The sequence below is a fragment of the Astatotilapia calliptera genome, chromosome 14, assembly GCF_900246225.1.
Source record: "Astatotilapia calliptera chromosome 14, fAstCal1.2, whole genome shotgun sequence".
In the NCBI taxonomy this organism is placed as follows: domain Eukaryota; kingdom Metazoa; phylum Chordata; class Actinopteri; order Cichliformes; family Cichlidae; genus Astatotilapia; species Astatotilapia calliptera.
In genome coordinates this window covers 30,373,103-30,398,987 of record NC_039315.1, presented here as the reverse complement: position 1 = coordinate 30,398,987, position 25,885 = coordinate 30,373,103, and the positions used below count along the sequence as shown (strand labels likewise).

Below are 25,885 nucleotides of genomic sequence, written 5' to 3'. Positions count from 1 at the left end.
GAGTGTGGAGGAATGAAAACAGTAATTATTTTTTTAAAGCAGGTCATGTTTTGATGGCATCATGTTTCATTATGCTGGGAAATTAGCACGCGCTAAACAGGCCAGCGGGCTGAATGGTCTAATTAGGGAGCGGAGGGAGGATTGTTCACAGGAGGAGTGGAGAGCACACATGTGTGCTGATTAGCATGCGCTCAGCATTCTTGGTGTTTCTTCGAGAGATGAAAGCGTGCCCGGTGCTTTTGTGTTCATTAATGTTCTACCTGTGCGATTTGTACAGCCTGCGTCTGAATGGAGAATCAATGGAGCATTGTGATGGGAAGTGTTTGTGGCACTGATGTACTGACTGCCTTGTTAGAGATGATTATAACTTAATGAGCTCCAGCCAATCAACGAAATCATTCCCACTTCTCTCATAATACCATATGAAATACAGGACTCTGGTTTCTCTCAAGTGGCATTTCATTCAATTATAGTTTGGCACTTTTGCATTTAAATATTTTTTTAATGTGCCTGACTATTTAATTGCTATTAAATGAATGTAATTTAAAAAAAATATTGTTCTGTGCTTGTGGTAATGACACTCAGGTGGTTGTCATTTTTCCTTTGTTGAGTACAGAGATACTCTATGGCCTTCCAGTTTTCCGCAACTAAACTTGCATCCCTTTCTGTGTCTGCAGTACCAGGGAGCACGTGACCCCGGAGATGAACAAGCTTCGTCAGAGCCTGAGGAGGAAGAAGCCCACCTATGTGCCAGAGGCCAGCAGACCGCATCAATGGCAGGCTGACGAGGAGGCTGTACGCAAGGGCAAATGCAACTTTGCTGTTCGGGTAAGTATCTACAGTCGATATTCAGTTAATCTAAGCCTAATTAATTTATTTTCTTCTTTCTTTCTTTCTTTTAAGCTCCTAGGACCTGGCGTCCACATATGTGTACATCACATTTTTGGTTGTCTAGACCAAAGTACAAAATCTTGCTCTACAAGGGCCTGATATCCACATACGAGGCCATTATACTGCCTCTGTTTCATCAAAATTTAAAACAAATATCCTCATATGTGGCTCGCATTTTTTTTAGAAACAAAAATTAGGTTAAAAAAAAAATCTGGTGGTTCTTTGTTTTTACATTCATCAGATCCCAATATGCCCAAATATCAAAGAGAAATTTAAAATGCATACCATGAAAGAGTTTGGGTCTTAGGAGGTTAATGTTAAGTATGAAAAAGCAAGTGAGTTAAGACTATGAGATAATAGTTAGGCAAGATCTTATGTGCTAGCAGTGATGCTGGCTAGTGGAGCTGCTCAGAGCGAGCCTCAACTAAAATAGCCTTATCACAAAAACACAAAATGAGATCACATTTTTACACAAACTGATTGTTGAACTAGACAAGATGGCACCGAATATGCCAGTAATATCAGCCATGTCCTAAATACTTTCAGCACAATCGAAAGCTATATTTACTCTCTTATAGATATCAGAGGGCGGGAAATTACCTAAAGAAAACAAAACCTTTTTTTAAAGTCAAGATGCAAACATGTTTATCTCTGTTATAATGTTGGGCTTTTAAGTGGCTATTTAATGAATTGCATTTTGCCTTTGCTTTGTTTTTAAGCCCCGGAGACTGGCCCTTATTAATAAGTAAAGTCAGTGCTGTATAAATACATTCAGCAATAAAGGGTGCACAAGATTCTCACGTAATTATCACTTTATCTTAGCAGTGCGGTCTGTTAGTTTTAATGCAAAGCTAAGCTAGTTGTTTGCTGCCACCAGCTTTTTTGAAGTCTGAATATTATCTGAATTACAAAAATAAATAAATAAATAAATATATATATGACAGACATATATGACAGAAAAAAAGTGCTGTCAGTGTTAATCTCGTTAAAATGATGTTAACGCCATAACCGCATTAACGCGGCAAATCTCTGTTAGCGAGTTAACGCGGATTGTGCCTGGGCCGGACAGCGCTAATGCGTTGACGCCGTCCAGCCCCACGCACGAGATTAATGCTGACAGCACTAATAACAATAGCATAAATCCTATTATTTCTATTTTGTTCATATTATTACAGTACCTAAAGAAAGCAAATGTACTTTTTAATGTAATGCCTATGGTTAGGCTGTGTGATACAGTTCAGGATACTTTGGCTCTGACCTTTGATCTTTATAAGAACCATCAGTAGTAAAGCACTGATCTATATTCTACCTCAGTAGCTGAATGCCTCCCATGCCATAAATGCAAAAAAGGGCCGTCATTAATGGGCCAATTTACTGATAACAAGCTCCGTTCTGAGCATGTACTGTATGGCCATCCTTGAGAGCTAAAGTGATTTGTAGAAGGGCTGGAGAGAGAATGAGGGAGGGAGATGGAAACCAGAGAAAGAGGAGTGACGATGAGGTAAGGTTATAGATTACAGAGAGCACAGGAAATGACAAGGTGAGGAATGAGGGCGCACAGAGGGTAAGGAGAGACATTTTCAGATTTGAAATGAGAGATAGATAGGACCAGATAAGATAAGTGAAAGGAAAGAAAGACCGCAGATTGAATGGACCAGGAGAGAAATACAAAGCAAAAAGATAAAGGCAACAAAGAAAGCTGAGAGTATAAGAAAAGGCTTCGTGTGGGGCTGAGGCTAATGGAAAACGGTTCTGATGGTAATGGTCCAAAGAGCTAGCGATGAGATGGGCACTGAAGTGGAGCTCAGAGCTTTAGCAAGAGATGTAAGCATAAAAGCCTCTGTCTCTTTATATGTTGTTTTTACCTCCATGCTCGCTCAGCCATCTTTTTTTTTTCAGTGCTTTCTCAGTGTTTTTTAAATTCTAAATGAGTCACGAACTATTAATGCTTTTTCAAAAGCATTTGAACTGTAGCTACCAAAAGAATACGTGTCAGCTCAGCTCACTGCTGAAAGAAACGTTGTTTTTGCAAACTAAAGACTGTGGGATAAAATGGCCCATTGGAAGATTTGCCTGGTGCCTCTCATACTTTACGTTATAGAGCATATGAAGCTCTAGATAACCTTACTTATGTTTTGACTTCAATTTGTGTGTAATGGTCATCATTATTTTTATTTTTTCTCTAACAACACGTCTTATTTTAGTAATATATCCAGTTAGCAAGCTAGCAAAGTAAAATAACAGCTGCCAACTGTGATAGTGTGGCAGACCAAACTATGTTAGCTCAGCCATTGTGACATTAACAATATTAGCCTGTTTGACATTTTAAAAAGAGGGCAGACACCCCCTCTTTCACAGGTAACATTGACACTAATATAATTCCTGTTGTTTACTATCACAAAATAGTCAGAGTATTTGTTAAGGCAAGTCACAAAATCTAGCTCAGCTCATAGTAAATGGTACATGGGCTGGTTCCTATATTGCACTTTTCTACTCTACTGGAGCACTCAAAGTGCTTTATACAACATGTCTAATTCACCCACTTTATTTAATATATAAGTGCTTTATATTTAACAATCACACATTCATACTCTAGTGAATGCATCTGAGAGTAATTTTGAGGTTCAGCATTTTGCCCAAAGATACTTGGGGGGTTGGCGTAATAAGCAAATGCTTCAGCCAATACCTTTTGATTAGCCTTGTCTCATGCTTTCTTGCTTTGTGGTAGATCTTTGTTCTGTATTCATTGAGATATTTGAATGCTAATCAATAAAATCAAATCAAATCAATACTTTGACATGCAGACAGGGACCAAACCACCAACGTTCCAGTTAGTGGATGACCTGCTCTAATTCCTGATACCTGCCTAAACCATAGTCCTAATAACAATTGCTGATTTCAAGCCAGCCCACATCAGCTGATGCTTCAATTTATTGTTTGCTTTTGTCTTTTGGAAAGTCTCATAGAAGGCACTTCTTATAAGCTACTTTACATACATACCCTTGCTGCTTTCTCTGCAAGCCACTTTGCAACCTGCCTTCTTGGCATATTTTCTTTCAGTTCGTTCTTCTCATACCTTTTAAATAACTTAAATAGCTGCCAAAAACAACAAAAACATAGTAGATGAAAATCAGTGCTATATATTTAAATGTAATGCAGAGTTGCCTACGTAACATCACAGTTGCTAATTATCCTTTTATGGACAAAGGTGAGTTGAAATTCAATGAGAATGAAGCAAAATAGTGATGGGGTGTGAGAGATGTTAAATAATCGATCCCACAAAACTTAATTTAAAACTTAATTTATCTCTGTGAAGTTCCTTTATTCAGCTCTCCCAAACCTGAGCTGTAACTAAGAACAAAAACCTTGGAAGTCCATCCTCCAACATCAGGAGTGGATATTAAAGTAAGCTCACAATCCGAGTATTAACTTTGTTTTAATATACAAATTGCACATTTGCAAATTTTTAATTTTTAATTTTTTTGTCTCAAGGGGACCTATATATTTCACTGGCTACGTGTTAGATATCGAATTGATTTTAAACTTGTAATTACTTTAGAAGCCATACGTTATCACATCACTCCTACCTACATTATAGATTTATTCTCGGCTTATGAGCCCAGCTGCTGCCTGTGTTTCTCAGATCAGACCTTCCTGATTGTTTCCAACTGTTTTTTTTTGCGTTCACACTATTCACTCCAGCTGAATGAGTTTCATTTGTAAGAAGTTTAAATGAAGAGCCCTGGTGTATCAAACGTTAAAAGGAAAAACCTAAAACCATCTGTTTTTGTTTCGTCTGCAGTACCTGGGGTTGGTGGAGGTGGACGAGTCGAGAGGGATGCACGTATGCGAGGAGGCAGTGAAGAAGCTAAAAGTTGTGAGTAACCCACACACACTTCTAACACACACTTTTTGCTGCATTACTAAAAGTACATTTTGTTGCAGGAAGCCAGTTACAAATATGCACCCAGAGGACTTCAGAAACTTTGCAGAAACTCATTACAGACTCGGTGGCGCAAAGCCAGTGCGCCAGTGTATTGACTGAAGAAATGCACAAATGCACGCACGTTCAATACTTGTTCTTCTTGTTGTTTTCTACTTTTTTACCCCGTTAATTGGTCTCTCTGGTGGGTCCTATTCCATATGTATCTGATGTCACCATAGAAAAGCAAGCAGAAAATGAAACTGGGGCGTACACATGCTCGTGTAAACACATAGTTTGCCCCCCTGGGAAGCTGGATTCGGACAGGGAGCGTGTGAACAGAGTGACTCAGACTGGCCGGTGTCAGACAGCCACACACACACAGACACACACTTGAGGTTGTAGAAAGGACAGGCGTGTACAACACAGTTTTCATGTTATTTCTCTGCTACTGCTTTTCTTGACAAACTAATATCAAACTGCACTTTTCTTTAAAATCTAGAGTACCACATTTTCAGCTTGGAATCTGCATTTTCTATCTTATCCCCAGGGAGGCATGTAACTGTATAACTTTATATAACAATTTACAGAAAATCCCTAAAACTCTTCAATTTGTTTTGCTCCATTCTCTATCAACACCAACATCTTTCTCTCTGCATTTGCTCAAGCTAAAATATTTCTCCCAGAGTTCCACTCTGGCTCCACCTCATCATTTAGCCTCTTCTTCCCTCCATCATTTGTCAGATTCTTCACCTTCATTCTTGCTCCCTCGTTCTTTTTGTCAGTGGGATTATGCAAAAATGGGGCTCCTTATCGCGTCGCTGTGGGTTTCAAAGCCATTTCCTGCAGAGCTCAGACTCTGTTTCCCTTACTCGCACACACAAACTCCGATGCGGATTCGTGTGCATGTGCACGCTCACAGATTCACATAGATTCACACACGAAGCCCTTGCTTTTTCAGTCTGTTTATTTTTAGCATGGCCCATGTTGAGCGTGTTATTAGCGCTGCCTGGTGCCCACCTCTGGCAAAATGATTCGTAGTGCCAGCTGGCACAGTTTTTAGCTGCTCCCGCCTCTCTTTTCTTAACCCTCCACTACCTCATTTATCCCAGGGATGTCATCATTTTACACAACAGCAGGCAAGAATAAAGGTGGCGTTACAGTCTCGCTCATAAGCTTCAAGTACAATTTAATACTGCTACTTGTCTATAAAGGTTTAAATGATTCAGTGCCCCATGTTCTTTGTCTTTCCAGAGCGGGAAAAAGACAGTAAAAGCAGTATTGTGGGTTTCGGCTGATGGACTCAGGGTGGTAGATGACAAAACTAAGGTAAGAAACGCTTATCTATCATGTGTCTCCTTGTTTTGTCCTTCTTTCTATCTCTCTTTTTATCTAGGTTATCACTCACCTGACAGCAAGGGCACGGTGCACAGTCGTGGCTTCTTGTTGTCATGTCTACAGTCTTGTCCACACTAGTATTTTATCTGAGTCTTCAGTCTCAGCCTCTCAAGACAGGCAGAGACACAAATAACAGAGTTAGCCTGTCAAAAAGAAGATATAAAGCCCACTAATGCGCTTATTTCCCTCTAATACTTCAATTTGAAACATTTTTTCTTCTTTTTGTTGCTCTCATATTTAGTAAAGGCATGCATATGCCATCCTCAGACCACCAACAAAACTCTCATTCTGTCCTAGTTTGGTGACCCTAACAGAGGGGTCCACTGTGTATCCACTGTGTTGCTCCCAGGCTTTTTTGAGAGAGTGTGTGTGTGTGTGTGTGTGTGTGTGTGTGTGTGTGTGTGTGTGTGTGTGTGTGTGTGTGTGTGTGTGTGTGTGTGTGTGTTTGGTATTTCAGAGCTGGCATATGTGACTCATGATTGCTTGCTAAAGGTGCTTAGTGGGGGAGGGAAACTCAAGTAAACACAGACGCACACATGCACTTGAGGAGTGTCTGGCGGCCAGGGAGGCCTCCTACAGTGAGTGCAGCTCGCTGTGGTTCTATTGAAAGCAGAGCACAATAAAGAGCAGCAGAGACAGTGCAGAGAGTAAGCCTGATAGAGCAGCCTCTTTCTTGCTTTACTTTTTTTTTTTCTTTTAATGTGTTTAGAGGCCACACACGACCACACCTCTTCCAGTCTCTCAGTCCCACTCCTCGCCTTCTAACCTTCCTCCTTCCTATTGTCTATCTGTTCTATTGTTGTCTTTCTGTTCTTCAATTCAATTCATTTCATGTCAACTTTATTTACATAGCACCAAATTACAACAACAGTCACCTCAAAGTGATTTATATTGTAAGGTAAAGACCCTACAATAATAGAGAGATATAGGGAGACAGGATGAAAGCTACAGCCAGAGTTTAATAATAACTGCAGAGTGTAGTGTAATGATTAAATGCAGAGTGGTGTGTAAACATATAGAAAGTGAAGAAAGACACTCATTGCATCATGGGAAACCTCCAACAACCTATCTTTATTGCACCATAACTAAGGGAGGATTCAGGGTCACCTGATCCAGCCCTAACTATAAGCTTTATTAAAAAGGAAAGTTTTAAGCCTAATCTTTTAAAAGTAGAGAAGGTTTCTGTCTCCCAAATCCAAACTTGAAGCTCTTCATTGCAGTATTTTTAGCCGGAAAAAATATGATATAACACAGCAGAAAAACCCTGGATGCTACCATCAGTAAATATTATCCTGTTTGCTGATAACCTCATAGTAGCTCTTTAACCTTCTAAGACCCGAACTCTTCCACGGCATGCATTTTTAATTTCTCTTTGACATTTGGGCTGATTGGGACCTGATGAATGTAAAAACAAAGAATTAGCAGATTTTTTTTTTTTTACCTAATTTTTGTTTCTAAGAAAAATGAGAGCCACATATGAGGATATTCGTCCTCATATCCACATATGAGGATATTCATTTAAAATTTCGATAGAAGAGTAGCAGTATAATGTCCTCGTAAGTGGATATCAGGCCTTTGTAGAGCAAAATCGAGTATTTTGGTCTAAATAACCCAAAATGTGATGTCCACATATGTGGACGCCAGGTCCTAGGAGGTTAAAGTAATAAAAAACTAATAGAAAAACTAAAATAAACCTATGTATTTGTGAACCATAATCACCATATTTGTTTAAAGATTTACATTGCTGTAACTTTTGGAACTGTAGCAACTGAATAGCTTAAAGCTGAGAGAAGCCAGAAGTGAGGTTTTGGTTTTGTATAAGATTTAATTGCTATAAGTCAGCGTGTTAGCCAGCTTTAACCTTGAAACTAAAAAACACCAATATCAGCAAAAGAGAAGAAAACGTTGGTTTTGGTGGAGTCACAAGAGGTTGTTTTCTTTTGGCTTGCACTTTTGTTTCTCTTCTACCACATTACCTAAACAACAGGTTAATTTAAAATATACCTGTGGAAAGAAAAAGCAGGCTCACTCGTCATTTATTAATAAACTCCTGAAACATACTGAACTTGCAAAAGCAAGTTCAGTATGTTTCAGCGCAGCGTATGCATTCAGCGCTCTACACAGGGTTTTAGCATCCTTTAGCTCAGTGTTTTTATTTTTCAGCCGGTAAAAATACTAAATTGATGGCGTCTTTTTGCTTTTATAGCAAGAAAAAGCTCTAATATTTTTAGCCAGCTGTACACGCCTTGGCCAACAACAAACAGTGTGCAGACACAGTTAACACACTGAAGCCTGTAAGAGTCAGATATTCCAGTCAGAAGATACTAGAGCCCCAAAAGAGAGAGAAAGGAGAATACTGAACTAACTGTGAGATGTCCGAAACGTAATTGTCTGCAACATCTTCACAGGTTAATTACGTGTAAACTATTGATGATAATCATTAAAATAATTTAATACAAGTTTAACTTAATAACTTTTTGTTAGACAATCAGCTTTTATCACTTTCTTCCTGTTTTATTTCATTGCCTGTTCGTAATCCTTGCCATCAGCTAACCTCTGTGAATCAGCTAGTATGCTCTTATTAACAGCCCCACGAGCCTTTATCAGAACCTTTCCCACAGTCTATCAGTATACAGTGGGCTTGTGCATATGTGCGACGTGCATGACCTTCATGATAAATCACCAGCAGAAAGAAAGAGTCAAGTCTTATTCCATTCAGCAGAGTGACTCCTCCGCATAGATGACACAGCCAGAGTCACTGCCGAGCTTTATTCTTCCTTTCACTGATAGAAGGCCGTGGTCTGAGTTACCCACCCCCGCTCACCTCATTACAAATATTCCTCACAAGAGCACAGAGAATTATAAATCCCTAGAAAACACATCAGTACATAAATACAGTATTATGTGTGCGTATTAACACAGAGGAAGTCATTATACCAGTGATGAAGAAACAGACATGTCGGTCTCTGCTCAGCCTTTCACCTCAGTACCAGCATCCCCCTCCATTCACTAATTGGCCCACACTGAATAGGCTGTTATTCTTCTACTTTTTTCTCATCACATCCCTCTTTCCTTTCTTCCCTTTTCCCATCCTCATCCTCCCTCGTCTTCTCCCCTCGTCCGCCCGTCTCTTTGTTCTCTGTGACACAGCAAGGCAGGAAGGGAGTGTGTGGATGAGTGTGTGTGAATCCTCTTTCTGCCTTTTCTTCTTGCTCACGCCTCTTGTTTTTCTTCTTCTTTCTGTTTTTGGTGAGTCAAAGAGGTAAGCTGAAGGCCCCCTTTATGTACACAGAGAAAGACAGTGGCCCCATCTTAGTCTCTTCTATAGTGACTATACATGCTGAAGCCAGCTGAATAACCCTTTTATTGAAGGAAGGGCAAGTTGTGGAAACATTGCAGAGATTAAAAGAGGCTTCGGTGTCATTAGTCTGTAGTCTCTGTCTTTGCTGTCATCAGTGGATGTGTAAATAGGTTTATGGGGGGTTGATGGGGTTAAATGAGGTTAAAAGCAGTGTGTCAAGTATTGGATCGGTCTGTGAGCTAGTGCTCCCAGTATTAAAGTGATATTTCCTGTTTTTCTTCAATTAAGCTGCAGTTAGTTTGAGACCCTTCTACCTGCTGGAACAATTCAATTGGCTTTAGTGTAATACGAGCACAGTCAAATGCAATAATCTCCTCTTACTCTGTCTAATTTCCTTTGCCTGCCTCTCTCAGGACCTCATCGTGGACCAGACCATAGAGAAGGTTTCATTCTGCGCTCCGGACCGTAACTATGACAAGGCCTTCTCCTACATCTGCAGAGATGGGACTACAAGACGATGGATGTGCCACTGCTTCATGGCTCTGAAAGACTCGGTGAGTAGACACTTCCAGATACCCTTTAGGATTTATACGGAAAAATGTCTGTGTTGCTCTAGCTTTTATATATATCAGTGCAAACAATTCTTTCATTTGTGCCCCCCCTCCTAAAAAAAATAGATCTTGAGGTTTACTTTCAGTATTTTAAAGGGGCTTAAAAACAGGAAGAGATTAGCAGTGGCAACAAGGGACCATAATAATTCAGCAACTTGTATCAACAACAGGTAGTAACGGGCACAGTGCAAGTTTAGTTTTTCAATATAATTTTGATCTCTGCTGTCTAAAAATGCCAGATATTTTCCACTTATGTGAAATAGTGTTTGGTAAAGTTTGGTTTAAACAAAAATAAGACTCATCTATATCATAAAGCCATTTACGCACTCTGGATTTTGTCAAGAGAATCGGGTCTGGACATACACAACTGGATAACTCCACTGCTGAATTAGGTAAAGGTGCCATCTGTATGTATATTGTATGGATATTTGTTAGGAAGCATGTATCCCCCATCAGGTAATGTCTATAGATGGCTACATGAGTGCTTTGGATGTTTCCATTTTCTTATGTAGACATACAGCATTAAGTCACACAAGATACTTGGATCCCAGTTCTAAATTTAATTTATTTACGTTGTTAAAATGTCTGGAGGGGGTTTTTCGTAGCTCTTTTTTTTAAAATAACAAATCACCGAATAAAAATAAACAGACATTTTACTGAAAATACATCTTCAGTTGTTTTTCATATATTAACACGCATTGCAATCTGTCTGTTAGATTTGTATTGTTTATTGTCATTTATGCTTAGAAATATTTAACCATATATGCTTAGAGGTGTGTAGTCGATTGTGTAGTGATAGGATGTGTGATCCTTATTAGTCTGCAAAGACTTTGTGTGCATTCCAGAATGTTCTGGCATTCACACCAACATCCTGGGAGCATGGGAGAGGTTGTACCTTCTCTTATTGTTTTATGGTAGGATAAACAAAGCTATATCTGTTTTAGTCTAAGTGCCTTTTGTTTAGATGAACTGCTGGACTTCCAGATCAGCAGGTTTAGGGAAGTCATTTATGGGGTCACACTCTGACCCCACACACACACACACACATACTTACACAACGCACAAGCAAGGTACTCTTTGTTTGTATGTAGACGTCATATGTTAATGAACCTATGTATATTCATGTACCTCAATAAAAGAGCAGTGTTACGGGGGAGTAGATGAGAGCAACTGGGGTCGAGCGAAGGAAAGGCGTTTGTCCAGTTCTCTCCCGTGCACGAGAAACATAAAGAACTTTGCCTACTCGTGTCTTGCTTTGCTGTGTAATTAAATTATCTTGAACGTTCCAGCGAATAGGTTTAAGCTACAAACCTATCACTGTCAAAAAGGTAAACATAAACACAACCCACTCTGTGACAGGTGTCTCAAAATACAGCTGTAGCCAATTAAATGATTGTTTATGAATTTTCTCTACCTGTCGCTAAAATAGTGTCACTGGAATGACCTTGGGATAAGCCGACTGAAATTTAAAGACATCTGCGATAGAACGAGTGCTGGCATAGTATAATGTGATTCTAAACCCCACAGTGGTTTCATCAAGTTAGACGGCGAGTTGGATTATTAATGTGGATGGAAGAGGACGCAGCACAGACCTGGGGGATTAGGAGAAGGGATTAGATAGAAGCCAGTGGAGTTATCTGCCCATTTGTGTCTCTCTCCATTTCCACCATACAATATCCATAACTGTGTGCTCATCTTAAACTGGACTCTCTGTTCTGTAATTGCCGTGGCTGTCTTTGTATAAGAAAGAAGCTAAGACAAGCAGCCAGTGTACCAGGGATGGAAAATATTAATGGCTCAGTGTAAAATGCCCTCTGAAATGATTTGCTTTCAGAGGGATAACTTACTTTGACTTTTACTGATATAAAAGTTTCTTTGCAATCCTAAAGAAACTCTATTATGCACAAATACAGAAAAAGGCATTTCAAAATATATATGATAAATCATGATGTTTTGGGACAAGGGAAAGTGTGCAAATGTGTTTTAATGCTGTTTTTCCCCCCTCTCTATTTGTTTTTGCATCAGGGGGAGAGACTGAGCCATGCAGTGGGTTGTGCCTTTGCTGCTTGCCTGGAGAGGAAGCAGCGCAGAGAGAAGGAGTGTGGTGTGACGGCTTCGTTTGATGCTAGTCGCACCTCGTTTGTGCGAGAGGGCTCCTTCCGCGCCAATTCCTCCTGCAGCCAGCAGGGCAGCAGTAGTGAGCGAGAGGACAAGCTGCAAGAGAAAAGGAAAGGTAGAAGTTTTTTTTTCTTTTTTAGCTGCATAGGCAACAATAGCACCATGATATTTACATAAAAACTGTCCTGAACAGCAGTAATTATCGTAATCCCTTCTTCTTCCAGACCAGCCCTCTATCATGCCGGCCCTTCCACCTGGCACCGCCTCCCCACCCGAGGGTGCGGCCTCCCCTATGGAGCGACCAGAACCAGGCGGGCCTCATGCCATCCCCCGCCGCCACGCGCCCATTGAACAGCTGGTGCGTCAAGGCTCATTCCGAGGATTTCCGGCCCTCAGTCAGAAGAATTCTCCCTTCAAGAGGCAGCTGTCACTCCGTCTCAATGATCTGCCATCCACACTACAACGCAAGACAGATTTCGAGACCAAGAACCCTGGTGAGTGGAAACGTTTTTGATGTTATACTGACAAATGTTGACATCTGCTGACCTCCTGACCCCAGTCCTGTTTTGATAGAGGCTGAAGTTCACAACATTGGAATGTGGGGTAGGGCGACAAAAACTACAGCGCTGTTCCTTCGAAGCATGAGTTTATATCTGTGCCCAATTCACACTTTCGTCATAATAATAAATTTGGTTTTAGTGACTGAATAATAAAGACTATGAGAAGGTAGCACGTGTTTTGATAGGTTAGTAGGTTTAGAAATGTCTAAATGTGTGTTGGATGTGTAATTTGGTAATCAAAATGATTGTTCCGCAGTCACACAAACTATATTTTTCATGCTGACATATCATTAATTTAGATGACATTCAGTGATGGCCATCATTTACAGGGCTCTAGACTAACTTTTTGCCATGGTTGCACTGGTGCGCCTAAAAATAAAATTTAGGCGCACCAGCACAAAATTTAGGCGTACAAGCACAAAAGTTAGGCGTACCCAAATTTTTAAACTGCATTACTTAACACCGCAGTTTTACATGTTCACGTTTTTTTTGATTTGTAAATGATTAACTAACAACCTTTCAAAATGATTAACTTGACACCCCCTTTGCTGCCCAAATTAACAGCAGCTCCATCAGCCCCCATAGCAATGATTTTATCCAACCAGTTACTGCACTGGTCCCCAAGAGCAGCAAATGCTTTCTTTGAGGCAGCATAAATTCCTAAACAAATTAAAAAAAAATACCATTTACTTATCAGATCAAGAGTTTACAATGCAGTCTTTTTCAGTTTGAGTTTCTATATTCATGTATTATTGCTATGTTTAATTTTCAATGATAAGAACATGCTAGATATGGTTAATTCAGTAACACGACATAATATTATTAATCATATACATAGGCTACGTGACATGACATGGCTTACCTTGGGCATGGGCATGCTGGACCTCAATGTGTCCAATCAGTATATTCGCTGGTCTTCCTTTTTGCAAGATACGAGCGTACACAATGACACATTCTTTTGTGGCGATGTCTGTGTCTCCATCGATCAGGAAGGCCATGTATGTACTGTTCGCAATTTCCACTGACGTCTTTTTTTTCAGTGTGTCAGCGATTACGCCTATAAACTGGGCGCACGCAACATCATTGCTGTATGTGGGGTTTATGTCCAAGCCATTTTTCCTGTGAAGAGTTATTTCTGACTTGAACTTAGTAAACGGAACTTCTTCTTTTGCAATATTGTAGGCGATGTTAAACTTAATGATCATCTCGGCCTCCTCCGATGACCTGTTTACTCCTGCCTGCCGCTGAAAGGCAGTGGGGAGCGGGGACATTTTGGCAGAGCATTTATCGCGGCATATAATGTGTCTTCTTGATGCTGTATGCTTTTTCAGCGTTTCAATTCGAAACGTATTAGCACCAGTGACAAATGCTGTGTTGCCGGCCATGGTCTTTCCACACTCGCGACAATAAATGCAGTGCATCATATTGTCAGCTTGGCTGTATCTTAGCCAGGGAAACTGGTCAAGCCACTCGATTCGAAATCTATACATTTTCTCACTTTTACTTTCAGTGGACTCCGGCTGGGAGTCGATCGTATGTGGCTCATTTTCTGATGCCGTCTCCGGACCAGTGTTTGACAAAAACGGAGAGGTTGATGGCTCCGTGTCAGAGCGCTGGCTCAGAATTTTGGACTGATCAGGCCTTAACTTAACGAAAAAGTTATCAATTGTTCTTTTCATATTTTCTCAATACCAACTTCATACACTTCTGACCTGGGCTACTCACCCTTCTCTATCTGCCCGCACTTTCAAACGTAAACACAAGTAGGTCTGCAGGAATATCTGGACCACGGCCAATCACAGAGGTCCCCGCCTCTGAGTATCTCTGATTGGTTTAGAACACGACATGGGCATAATGTGTGCCTGTTGTTGAACACACGGAGACTTTCAGGGTTGCTGAAACTTTTTTTTCCGAGAAAATACTTGGTTGCACCGGTGCGACCAAGTATTTTTTATTAGTCGCACCATGGAGAAATTTGGTCGCATTTGCGACCAAATTGGTCGCACTCTAGAGCCCTGATTTATCTGTTGCTTTGTCTCCTATTAGCTGAGCAGCATGTTAAGCACCACCTTTTTAATTGTTAGACTGACTGCACCATTACTGAAAGTGCACCAATTATAGTAACAAAGGTGTCTAATTTAGAGCTTTTGTGTGAAAGGGGAAGATCCAAAAGTACACTAATGTTTTAGGATACATAGAAAGTTAACTATTTAAGCTATTCTCTGTATGATGTGGAATAACCATGAATTCGTTTCACCATTAGTTTTCTTTAAATCAGTATTAAAGCTACTAATATACTTACTAATGGATCAGTAGCAGGATGGAGGTTTCACAGGCAGTTAAGGATACAACATTGAAAAAAATAATGGCAACAAAATAAATATTTTGTAGTGGTAATAGACAATAAACTATGTTTATAGCAGAAGGATTTATGATATTAACATGTAGATGCTAAAGACTAATATTAGGCTAACTTCATTCACACTTCATTTTTCTGGAGATGATTTAACCACACTTAATTTACACATGGCATCAAAATACCTCTCAGATACTCACAGGAAAATCAGGCGGGATGTCACTCTTCAAGAAGGAATGGTATCTTTTTTTTTTAAAGGTACTGCAAACCCCACATTTCCAAGTAATTATTTGTTATTCCAAAGAAGTCAAAGAACATGACTACTGCCTCTACAAACTATCTGCACACGGGGCTGTATTCCACTTGCGTCATGGTTGTTTGTTGGAGGGTTATTACATTTTCCATTTGGCTTGAGCGTGACATCACTGACCCCTGACTGTACACGTCTGAGTAATCATATTACAGAATAAATCATCCGCAGATCTTAGGTGAATTTACATTCATGTTTTCGTGGTGGAGCAGGTGTAATCCTGCTTTTTTCATTTTAATGCTTACCTTCCACTGAATACTTGACAAGGAAAAAAAGAAGCAGTTATGTGAAGTGCTGTTATTATTGCGATAAGTGACAACGCTGACAGCTGCTGCCTGTGCAACTTTGGGAGCGCTTGGCTTTTTTTAAGGGCAATTAAACATAACTGATTTAGCCCAGACAGGTTGCATAAAAAGAAATACACAGTCCCCCCACCCCCCACCCATTCTCTGTGGTGCAACAGGATCAGAGTGCTCAGTAGCAAGGCTGATTACAGTCATTAGAAGAGATGAGAGAGAGTTTTTGATATGACTGGAATACTAAACCACAACAGCCACTCTCATTCACTATATAGTCCATCCTTTTATTTCCATTTCCCATTCGCCAGTGACTGTTACCGTATCCAGGGTGGTGGATATGTTGTTATTTGAAGCTTTAAAGCTTTTTGGAGGCGTGTCATGAAGTAAAAGTGGACCAGCTAAAAGGTCCTCAATTTCCCAAAGTGTCCTCATTTCAGTGGTCTTGGAGGCACAAACTAGTCCCCACATAGACATATAGACAGGTACACACACACACACGCAGATAAAACCTAAATGGTCTCAGCCAATTCGTCTGCTTGCCTTCTCCCTTGTGACTCCCTGTACAATGTGCGTATTGATTTATGCGGTCAATCAGCTGTCCTGTTTAGCCTTCAGCTACTATTCTACCAGCCCTTGAACCTGCCACTGCACTGAGGAAAACACAGAGAATAGGCACACATGTGAAGTGCTTAAAGTACCTCTGAACTCTGAGAGGCACTGACAAGAGCAGGGGGGGGAAAGGGATCACAGGGCTGGTCTTTGTGGAACAAAGGACAGAGAAATCTTTGAAGGGAGACCTTGCACATGCCTCCAGCGCCCTCTGCGCCCTCCAGTATAATTCAAGGCTTGTAGCCATACAATGCAGACAGTTAAGAGAGATATACATGTATTAGAAGAATGGATTTGAATGGCACACCAGTGCGATTTGCTACACAATGGGCCCATCTGTTGTAAACATGTATTTCTCTTTACTTGAATCCCACTCCTGTATTCTTGAATCTGTCTATGTATTCATATTATGAAAGTACAATGTGAAAGAACTCTAACAGGAAGGACGAGGAAAAAACACAAGCATCATTTCTCTGAGGTTGTGAGGGAGGCTCAGGAGACTATGAGGAAGGAATTTTATCTATTTATATCTGCAGTCAGTGGTTCAACCCATGGTTGATGTAAGAAACTTGTATTTTGTTGCTTTTTAGGTCAAACAGTGGCGAGCATCAAAGTATTTAAATGCTCTAGTTTTATGCTTTTGATGCTAACTAGGTCTGTTCAACAATTGTGTATTCCATCTCTTCTTTTCATGCTTTACTCTTTGTCTCATTTCTTTCTCTCTCTTTCCCCACCTCCCCCTCGTGTGTCCTTATCTTGCTAATACCAGAGATGGATATGGGATTGCCTGGTGAGGGAGACAGCAGTATAAATGCTCTGTGTAGCCAGATCAACACCTCGTTCACCAAACCATCAGACGAGCTCTTCTCCAACCCTTCCTTGTCTGCAAATGGCCCGCCAACCGGCACCGTGCCCCCTGTTCTGCCTCCTCCACCTGCGCCAATGCAAGGTAAGATGAGACTATAATAGATCAATATTAGTTTTGAATTATAACAAGTGGTGGGCAAGTTTAAGTAAAATTTTTACTCCATCACTTCTAGCCACCTCCTCATGGGTACAGGCGGAAGCTCCTCTCCACTCTCCTCCTCCGGTTTCTGTGGCGATGCAAATGCAAAGTGGCCACAAACGCACGCCATCTGAGGCTGAGAGATGGTTGGAGGAGGTCTCCAAGGCTGTGAAGGCCCAACAGACACCTCCTCCCGGCCCCGCCATCCCCACCATCCCCGGACCTCCCTCCATCTCCAGTCATCAGATGTCCAGTCAGGCAGCCATGTCAGCTGCCCCAGTGTCCACTGTGCCCATGTCCAAACCTCTGATTTCCTGCCCCTCTGCTCTTTCAGGTCAGGCTCCGATGCCCCTCCCACCAATGTCGATATCATCAGTTCCTCTAATACCTGGACCTCCAGTTTCAGGTCCCCCTATGTCTCTTCCGTCCATGTCCATACCCACCATGTCAGGGCCAAGCATGTCTGGAGCCCCCATGATCCAGCCCTCCCTCCCTGGACCTCCAGGCTCACTTCCAAGCTCCATGCAACCGTTCCCTTTGGCTTTTGATAACACTCCAGCCCCTGTGGGAATGTTTGCCAGTCAGCCTGTCCAACCTGCTTTTGTGCCCATGCAGACCTACATGCCAGGTCTAGCAAGCAGTATGACCTATCCCAATGCCAGTGTGCCTGTGGTAGGCATCACACCATCGCAAATGGTGGCCAACGTCTTCTGCACTGCCACAGGCTCGTCGGGCACAGGCAGCACTATGGGCTCGGCTGGAGGAGGAGGACCCAAGGTGGGGACGCTTGGAGCAGTCGGGCAAGCCCATTCCTATCCAGTCCCACCTAGTGCCGTTGGCCACTCTGCAGGTTTTTCAACACCTCCATTTTCATCCACTCCACCTTTATCAACAGCCATTAATGGCCTTGCACCGCACAGCAGCACCACAGTGGCCCTCCAAAATGGGACCTCCAGCACTAGTGGAAATTGTGGCACTAGTAGCAGCTGGCCGCCAGAGGGCAGCCAGCTAACAGCTCCGGTGGTTGATTCCCAAGAGGATGACCGTTTTGAGGCCAAGTGGGCAGCCTTGGAGACAAAACCAGCAGCTCAGCAGCCTGGGAACAAGGCATCAGCTGCGACAGCCAACCCATTTTCCAACAATCTGCAAAAGACTTTTGAGATTGAGCTCTAAGACAGACTTGGCCTCCCAAAGCTGTAGCACTCATCCTGGAGTTAAAGCCTCGGGACGCCAGGCACTAATTCCAGCATCTTTGCTTAGAATGGGATGGAGGTCCTTACATTTAGCCTAGGATCCAACCTGTGGCAGCCTAGCAACTTGCTGAATGCCCTCATAGGAGCCTACAATGATCTTGCTTTCTTCATGCTCCAATGAAACATAGAGTAACTTAGCAGCTTGCTGGACTGTAATCTGAGGATCAGGTCTCTAGCTCTCTAGACTTGATGGACTAAATCCTTTCACTCCACCTGCTACCTGCCTCTCCTCCATGCTTTCTCTTCTCACTTCTGGCTTTAATTTACCTGCTGGAAGTCCCCAGATGTACTGCACGTGCCCCCTCCAAGTACAGTGTTGAGGGGATGAAATGCAGTTTAGTACTTTTTTTCTTTGAAAAGGGGACTCCACTCAGATGCATTCCAATCCCATGTTTCTTGGCAATTTTACTTGATTTTGGTGGAGACTTTAGCAAATGTGGTTATGTGACAAGATACGTGGAGAAGCAGAGCAGTGACCTGTTGACCGATGAACAGACTGACGCTGATCTTAGCAAAGCACAGCAGAAGTTCAGACACCTGAAAGGACTAGTCAATGACGTGAGACTCAACCCTACGAATCCAAAAGGAGTTACTGACCAATAGTAGAGATTTATGGCCAAAAGTATTTTATTTATTGTATTTTATTTTTTATTTTAACAGGTTATATGTACTTAAAAATCTAAATCTCAAAGCAGTGTTTCAGGAGCATGTTGTTTTTTTATTTCTATCCCCTATATTTATTTTTGTTGAATCATAAAGAGTAGGTAAAACTACAGGTAGCAGGTTGTAAACAGTTGAAGGTAAGCACTGTGGGAAACTGAATCATGTAACAGGAACCAAATAACCAGGGCATACAGTAATGTGACATGTGAGACAAGTGTGTATATAGCGGCATGTTTCTTCCACCCGTTAGCCGTCAAATAAATATGCTCCACTGCTGCTGCCGAGGCCAGCTGAGTCTGTATGGCTTCACTTTGGCATTGTTGCCCATTTCTGTTGCTAATGCCTAATTTAAAGGGCACTGGGACTTGAAAAATGTCTTCAGGATATCCAGCACACAGACACTCTGGACAATACAGCACAACAGTCCTTTGGACTCCATCTTCACCGGACAAACCCAAGGAACTTTAATAACTCAGTGGATTTAAAAAAGTAAAACTCTGCAACACTGTGCAACTGGTTGGTGGAAAAAGATGCACTACATTCTAACATTCAGAAGTCCTTTTATGTGTTCAAACACAGGGTAAAGTCTCATCATGTACAGTATGATTGTGTATTCACCTCTACTGCACTGCTGTGACGCAGCAGGGCTACACTCACAACTGATTTCTGGACTGTAGGAGAAGAGAAACACGAGCAGATATCGATTCAGGCGTGTGGGCTGAAAAAAAAGAAAAACAAAACTGGAAGGGTTTCTGATGTCGAAATATTAGGGACAACAAAGATTCAGTTGATTACCAGAGGGGGAAAAAAACAGCGGAGAGGAAAGATGAAGGATAAGCTGTATGTGAGAGGATGTTGCTACTGTATACCTTTTAAAGAATGGGATGGAGGAAGTCTGAAGGAAGGAAAATCAGATGTGCGTAAAAAAAACTAAACAAAACAACCCAAGATAAAAGCAAGAGGCAGTTTGCGTGAAAACACGTCGAACAAAGACACATTCATCACCCACGACACAAGCACTGTCTGCCATCTTTGTGTTCCTCAAGGTCAAGCCGCTTTCATTTCAGCATCCTATTCCTCGTCTCTTAAAACCTCAAGAAAACAACACTTCTTAATCATGTGAATTTATGAAAACAATGTTGCTTATTATTATTATAACTGCAGCCTCATAAACAAGGTTTTTCTCAAACTGTGCGCAACTCCTTATATAGCTAAAACTCCAGTACTGTCAGCAGAGCCTTCAGTGTTTGTCCAAAAGATGCAACCTTACTAAAAGTTCAAGCAGGCCTGTGTAATGAAGGGCTTTTCCATGGGTTACTTCTCTATGTTATTTAAACTACAATCTGACCACAGATGCTCCTGCTATGTTCCTTAGGAACTGAATTGTGTTTGGATATATGGACTGCCACTGATTAGATTTCCTGCTCATTAACTCCCTAGAGCTTAATTAGCTTGTTTGGTCTCTTCCTGTGGCCGGCTTTTCAGAGAACTTAAATTTACATGCCACTGGCCTAATTTACACCACCTCGGCTCCTCCCAGGTTTTACCCCTTTGTTTTCTGATGACTTGATATATCTTCCCCACAGAAAAAAAATCCAATCCGCTCCCTCTCTCTACAAAAACAAATCCGATTCCCTCATGAGATCGATGCTTTTATTTTGTTTAAAATCGTTTGGGGTTTTTTTGCCCTCAACTCTTGTTTGCACGCTCCCCCCCAAAAATGGTAAATGTAGGTTAATTGTGTTCCGCGTTAAAGCAAACTAAATGACCTCATAAACTTGATTGTAAAACCATAGTTTAGTGATGGTAACAAAGCAAAACCAGTGGAGTTTATTTTTAATCTTTATTTACAGAATTTTTGTATTTAAACCAACATATTTGTATTGTAATTACATTGTACAAAAGATAAATAAAGTAATATAATATTACACCTGCTTGTGATTTCTGGGTAGTGATTGTGGTTTTCTTTTTACCCCATTTTTTGACTCATTTCTTTTCAGACATTTCCCATCCTTCAGCTGATCTTTTATGCTTAACCCCAAGCAAAGCTGCGTTCTCTTTCTTCTGTTATTATCATTCTGGCTCATACTTGTCGGCTTCGTTGCTGTGCTTTTTCATCAGCTGGATTTAAATGGGTTAAACACTTTTCCCTGGATGTTCTTAAACCACAGTAGAAACCCTTCAAGCGAGCCGATTTAGAGCAGTTATGCTGACATGTTGGATAGTCCTCACCGGCATTTATCTGGGAAGATCATTACGGCTCTCATATCTGCTGGCTATATATGTAACAGTCAGGAGATTGGTAGTGCAGTGCTGCAGACGAAGAGTGAAAAACACCTTTATATGTAACTAAATAAAATGTTATGTCTTGCTTGTTTAAAGCAAAGATTATGGTCATTTACAGCTCCACACAGCAGCATTGCATAATTCACAGATTGAAATAATCCATATTTATCTTACACGAGGCTTTCATGCTGCCCTTCAGTTCGTCCCACCGTCTGAACCACAATGGATGAACTGAAGCTTTCAAGCCAGCTTTGTTCTGATTGGATGGCCCTTGCAAGCAGGCTTGAACATCAGGTGGGTGGAGCTTGTGTTTATAGTCAGAGCTATGTGCCCAAGATGGCCATATTAAGGATACTTGCAAGGTCCACTCTGTAGAGAAAAGGAACCGTAAAAAAGTGAATTTTTGGTTTTAAGGTGGGAAATCACCGCTGGATAACTAAGAATTTTAAGAAAAAATTTTTTTTCTTTTTGAACATTGGATAAAGGTGGGCTCCCTCTTCCCTGCCCGTCTTTGTGCTGTGCAACCCACAGTCAGCAGCAACTTCTGGCTGTAGCTTCATGTTTGGCAGACATGAGCGAAAGCGGTTTGAAGGGTAATATAATACTTAGTCCCAAAGACGGACAAAAAGGAATGTGGCTGCCGACAGGTTGAAACAGCTGACAGCACATAGCCTTATTATACTTCCATTAATCTCCTTTTTTGTTACTTTCCTCTCTAACTAAACATCCTACTCGTGACTAAACTGCTGTCTAATAAGCGCTGTCCTCCATGCAGCCAGGACCGAGTGCTGCCGCTCCTCAGGTCACTAATGGAACCAGACAAGGCCTCTTTTCTTCTTAAGGACCGTGAGAAACTGAGTGAATGCGCGCGTGCACGCACACACACACACACACAGCGCTTGAGCAGCGGTTGCAGTAACTCTCACCAGTCGATGAGTTTGTGCTGCAGACAAGGAAAAGAGGACAGATCAGCTGTGCTCAGTAGCTTGTGAAGCTTGTCTTCCAGTCATTCTGGATGTGCATCATGTTTCATGCATGTCAAAATGATTTAATAGCCAACGTTAAAGAAGCCATTATTAGTTGTTCTCAAAAAGCAGGCTAAGGCTTTGTTAATTAGGACAGCCTTCATTGTTGCAGCCATGGTAGCAGTGTGGTCTGTGACATTTGTGCTCCCTCGGGTTAAATCTGGGTTATTTATCAGTTTTACTTTTGGTTTATACATTACAACACTCTACAAAGACAATAACGAACATGGCAAACATTGCCTTTTTGGAATACTGATGTTAGCTTTTAGTTATTTGTGGACTCCAGGGCTGAAAAGTAAGGCCAGCATTGAATTGCCAAAGGCAGCAATTCTGTTTCTTTGTTGGATGTTTTAAAAGAATTAGAGTTGCCCCTCTGAGAATTAATGTTAATTTGCAGGTGTGTGTGTGTCTTTGTGTTATACCTGTGCACCCTATGGACCCAACACTAGCACTGGTAGCAGTAGCTATCAGCTAGTGCGCCTAGTTTGTCCATATACTCTCACTTTAATAGGTACATAGCCGATCAGATGGCAGAAGCTCAATGCATTTAGGCACGTTGCCATGTTCAAGACGACCTGCTGAAGTTCAAAGTGAATATTAGACAAAGCCCTAGGCATTACAAAAAAAAAAAAGCACTTTGAATTCACCGTTATTGTAGAAAAGCACTATTTAAGTACCAGTCCATTCACGAGAACAGCCAGACTGCTTTGTGGTAATTGGAAGGCTTAAGTGACCACTCGTTACAACCAAGGTAGGCAGAAGATCCACTCTGAATGCACAACCTTGAAGCAGATGGGCTACAGCAACAGAAGACCACACCAGATGCCACTCCTGCCAGCTAGGAGCAGGCTCACCGAAGCTGGGCCACACAAGTCTTAATTTCTGCTGTGATATTCAGAATTTGGTGTTAACATGAAAACATCAATTCATCCTGCACTGTATCAAAAGTTTAGTAATTTGACCGAACAGCTTTACATTACATCTTTTTCTCCTTCACAACCCCTTCAAATACTGATGAATCCTCCTCTCTTTTAAGCATGTCTCAGTATAGTCCGACTTGGGTTTTGGTTTCTATCCCTTCCACAGCACTTCAGTCAGGTTAATGTTCCCCCAAAACACTGTTGTCTTCCATTTATGCTTTTGTAGCTATTTGCTGGTATTTTCTTAGGTTGCAGTGCAGACCATGTATATCCCTTTAAGACCACAGTGTACTCATCTTTTGATGGCTGCTTCTGCAAGAATAATATGTTGCAAAGCTTAAATCATCCAAAACTGGCTTCTTGAACATGACGGTGAGTTCACTGTACAGTCGCCAGATCTCCATCCAATAGAGCATCTTTGAGATGTGGTGGAACGGGAGATTCTCATCACGGCTGTGCAGACCTGCTGACCGAAATCTGTCGAGGAGTGTTTTCAGCAGCTCGTTGAATCTAGGCAACCCAGTTCTAGCAAGATATACCAAATTAAGTAGCCGTGTGTGTATTCACTTCTTTAAATCAATCTGTAAAAACTGGTCACAGATACGTTTTTTACTTTTAGGGGTTCAGAACTATCATTTAAATTCAACCAGCTGCAGCACCTCCACCTACCTATCTACCTACCCGTACTCGTTACATTGTAGGCTGCTGCATAATGAAGTTGGTCTACATAGGAGATGGAAATGCTTGGTTGCCATGGTGACGTAGTTAAAGATTCAGTAACATCTGAAAAACCACTGGAATCCGCAGAAAAGGCTTCCTATACGTATACATTACAGCGCCGAAATAAATTAAGGTTGCTGAAAATACAATATAATCCTAATGGATTCTCAAGGTGGGTCAGACAAGTGTGTGTGTGTGCATTTCTCTGCCTATTTGTTGCACACCTAGCAGCAGTGTGAGATCACTCAGAACAGATTACATTAAACCAAATCATGTAACAGTGTTTGAATGACCGTTTCTGTGAATTGTGTTTCACTTCAGATTTGTTCTCTCTCTCTCTCGTGCTTCACTGCCTTTAGTGGATGTGTACAAAAGGAAGGCTGTTGTCTCTTTCAGCCCTTTGCATCACTGTGTATGTGCATATAATTAAATAGGGCCTGTGAGGAAGGATGCGACTGAGTATGTGTGATACCCGCGCATCTGTGCGATAGCAACATCTGATAGCTGTATAAGCACAGACTTGGTAATGGTTTTTGTGTAATGGACCATGGCCGGACTGTCAGCTCTGCACCGGATAATGTATCCATGCTACATGCACACACTCATTTATCCTTCTTATCGCTACTTGATCGCACAAAAAGGCACAAACACGCTCACGTGCATACTGATATTTCCTGCACGTCAGAAATCTCGTCAAGTGTTTCTCGCACTCCAGGACTCATTCTCTGCACACTTGTGCGATACGGCCACATTTATTAGATATACTGTTTGCAGTGTGACCTCGCAGTCCTTGAAGCTTGAAGGAAGTAATTACATTGATTAATTGGATGTGGTTCCTATTGATTAGCACAGCATCTGTGTCTACTGTTTGGCACACAGCTGGCTCCACCAGCACGACATAGTAATGTATACATTAAGGACGGGTCTTAAACAAAGCAAAGCAGTGATCCATTTTTGTACTTGTGTACATATTAAATAAGCCATGACAAGCTTCTACTAAGGGGGTGCAGTAATATGCACTTGTCAAAACAAAAAAGCAACAAAAACACATTAAGCCCTCAGGGATTAAGCCAACTTCAAATACCAAGGCAAGAGCAGGGGCCTGGCTCTCCTAACAGAGCTCAGTTTAAAATCAAATAAGACTCTAACCACTTTCTCTTTTGGGCTCCTGATAACAGCCTTCCTCCTGCCCGCCGATATAAGATCTTAAATTGTATTGCCTCAAACAATCAGCTCTTGAGATAACAGATCCAAAGGAGAGCTTGACCGGCTTCTGCACATCATCACGAGTAGGAATTTGTCTCAGAGCCCTCAGCTCGGTGCATCCATGAGTCTCTGTGTCCTCCTGACCTTCTTGTGTGTATTTCCCCTGCTATTCTCAAACTGAACAGGGTAATTTGTTGCGCGATACAGATCAAAATTCAATAATCCTGGAATTAGATGATGATTTATGTGTAAGGAGACAAAGAAGAGTATTGTGCAGGCAGAATTTCCCTCTGGGTACAGACCAGAAGGCCTTGGACCGGGGAGTGCTGCCTCACTGTGCACAAACACAAAATGAGCACGGGCAGTGAGAGAGTGCCGGCTCCTACCACCCCCTGCCAGCAGCTGTCACTCATCAGCACTGGGTGCCAGAG

The 25,885-nt window shown here is 41.6% G+C and overlaps 1 protein-coding gene across 3 annotated transcripts in view; it reads left to right on the top strand.

Moving 5' to 3' along the window:
- Positions 1-21,225, top strand: part of numbl (NUMB like endocytic adaptor protein) — a 68,154-nt gene extending 46,929 nt beyond the window's left edge. For all 3 annotated transcript variants that reach the window (XM_026191458.1, XM_026191456.1, XM_026191455.1), the window contains exons 2-9: positions 678-828; positions 4,694-4,768; positions 6,068-6,142; positions 9,926-10,066; positions 12,149-12,356; positions 12,466-12,735; positions 17,145-17,324; positions 17,416-21,225. In XM_026191458.1, coding sequence (XP_026047243.1) covers positions 703-828; positions 4,694-4,768; positions 6,068-6,142; positions 9,926-10,066; positions 12,149-12,356; positions 12,466-12,735; positions 17,145-17,324; positions 17,416-18,554 — 2,214 coding nt within the window. In that variant the 5' untranslated portion in view covers positions 678-702 and the 3' untranslated portion in view covers positions 18,555-21,225. The remainder of the gene's footprint in view (positions 1-677; positions 829-4,693; positions 4,769-6,067; positions 6,143-9,925; positions 10,067-12,148; positions 12,357-12,465; positions 12,736-17,144; positions 17,325-17,415) is intronic.
- Positions 21,226-25,885: the final 4,660 nt, after the last annotated feature.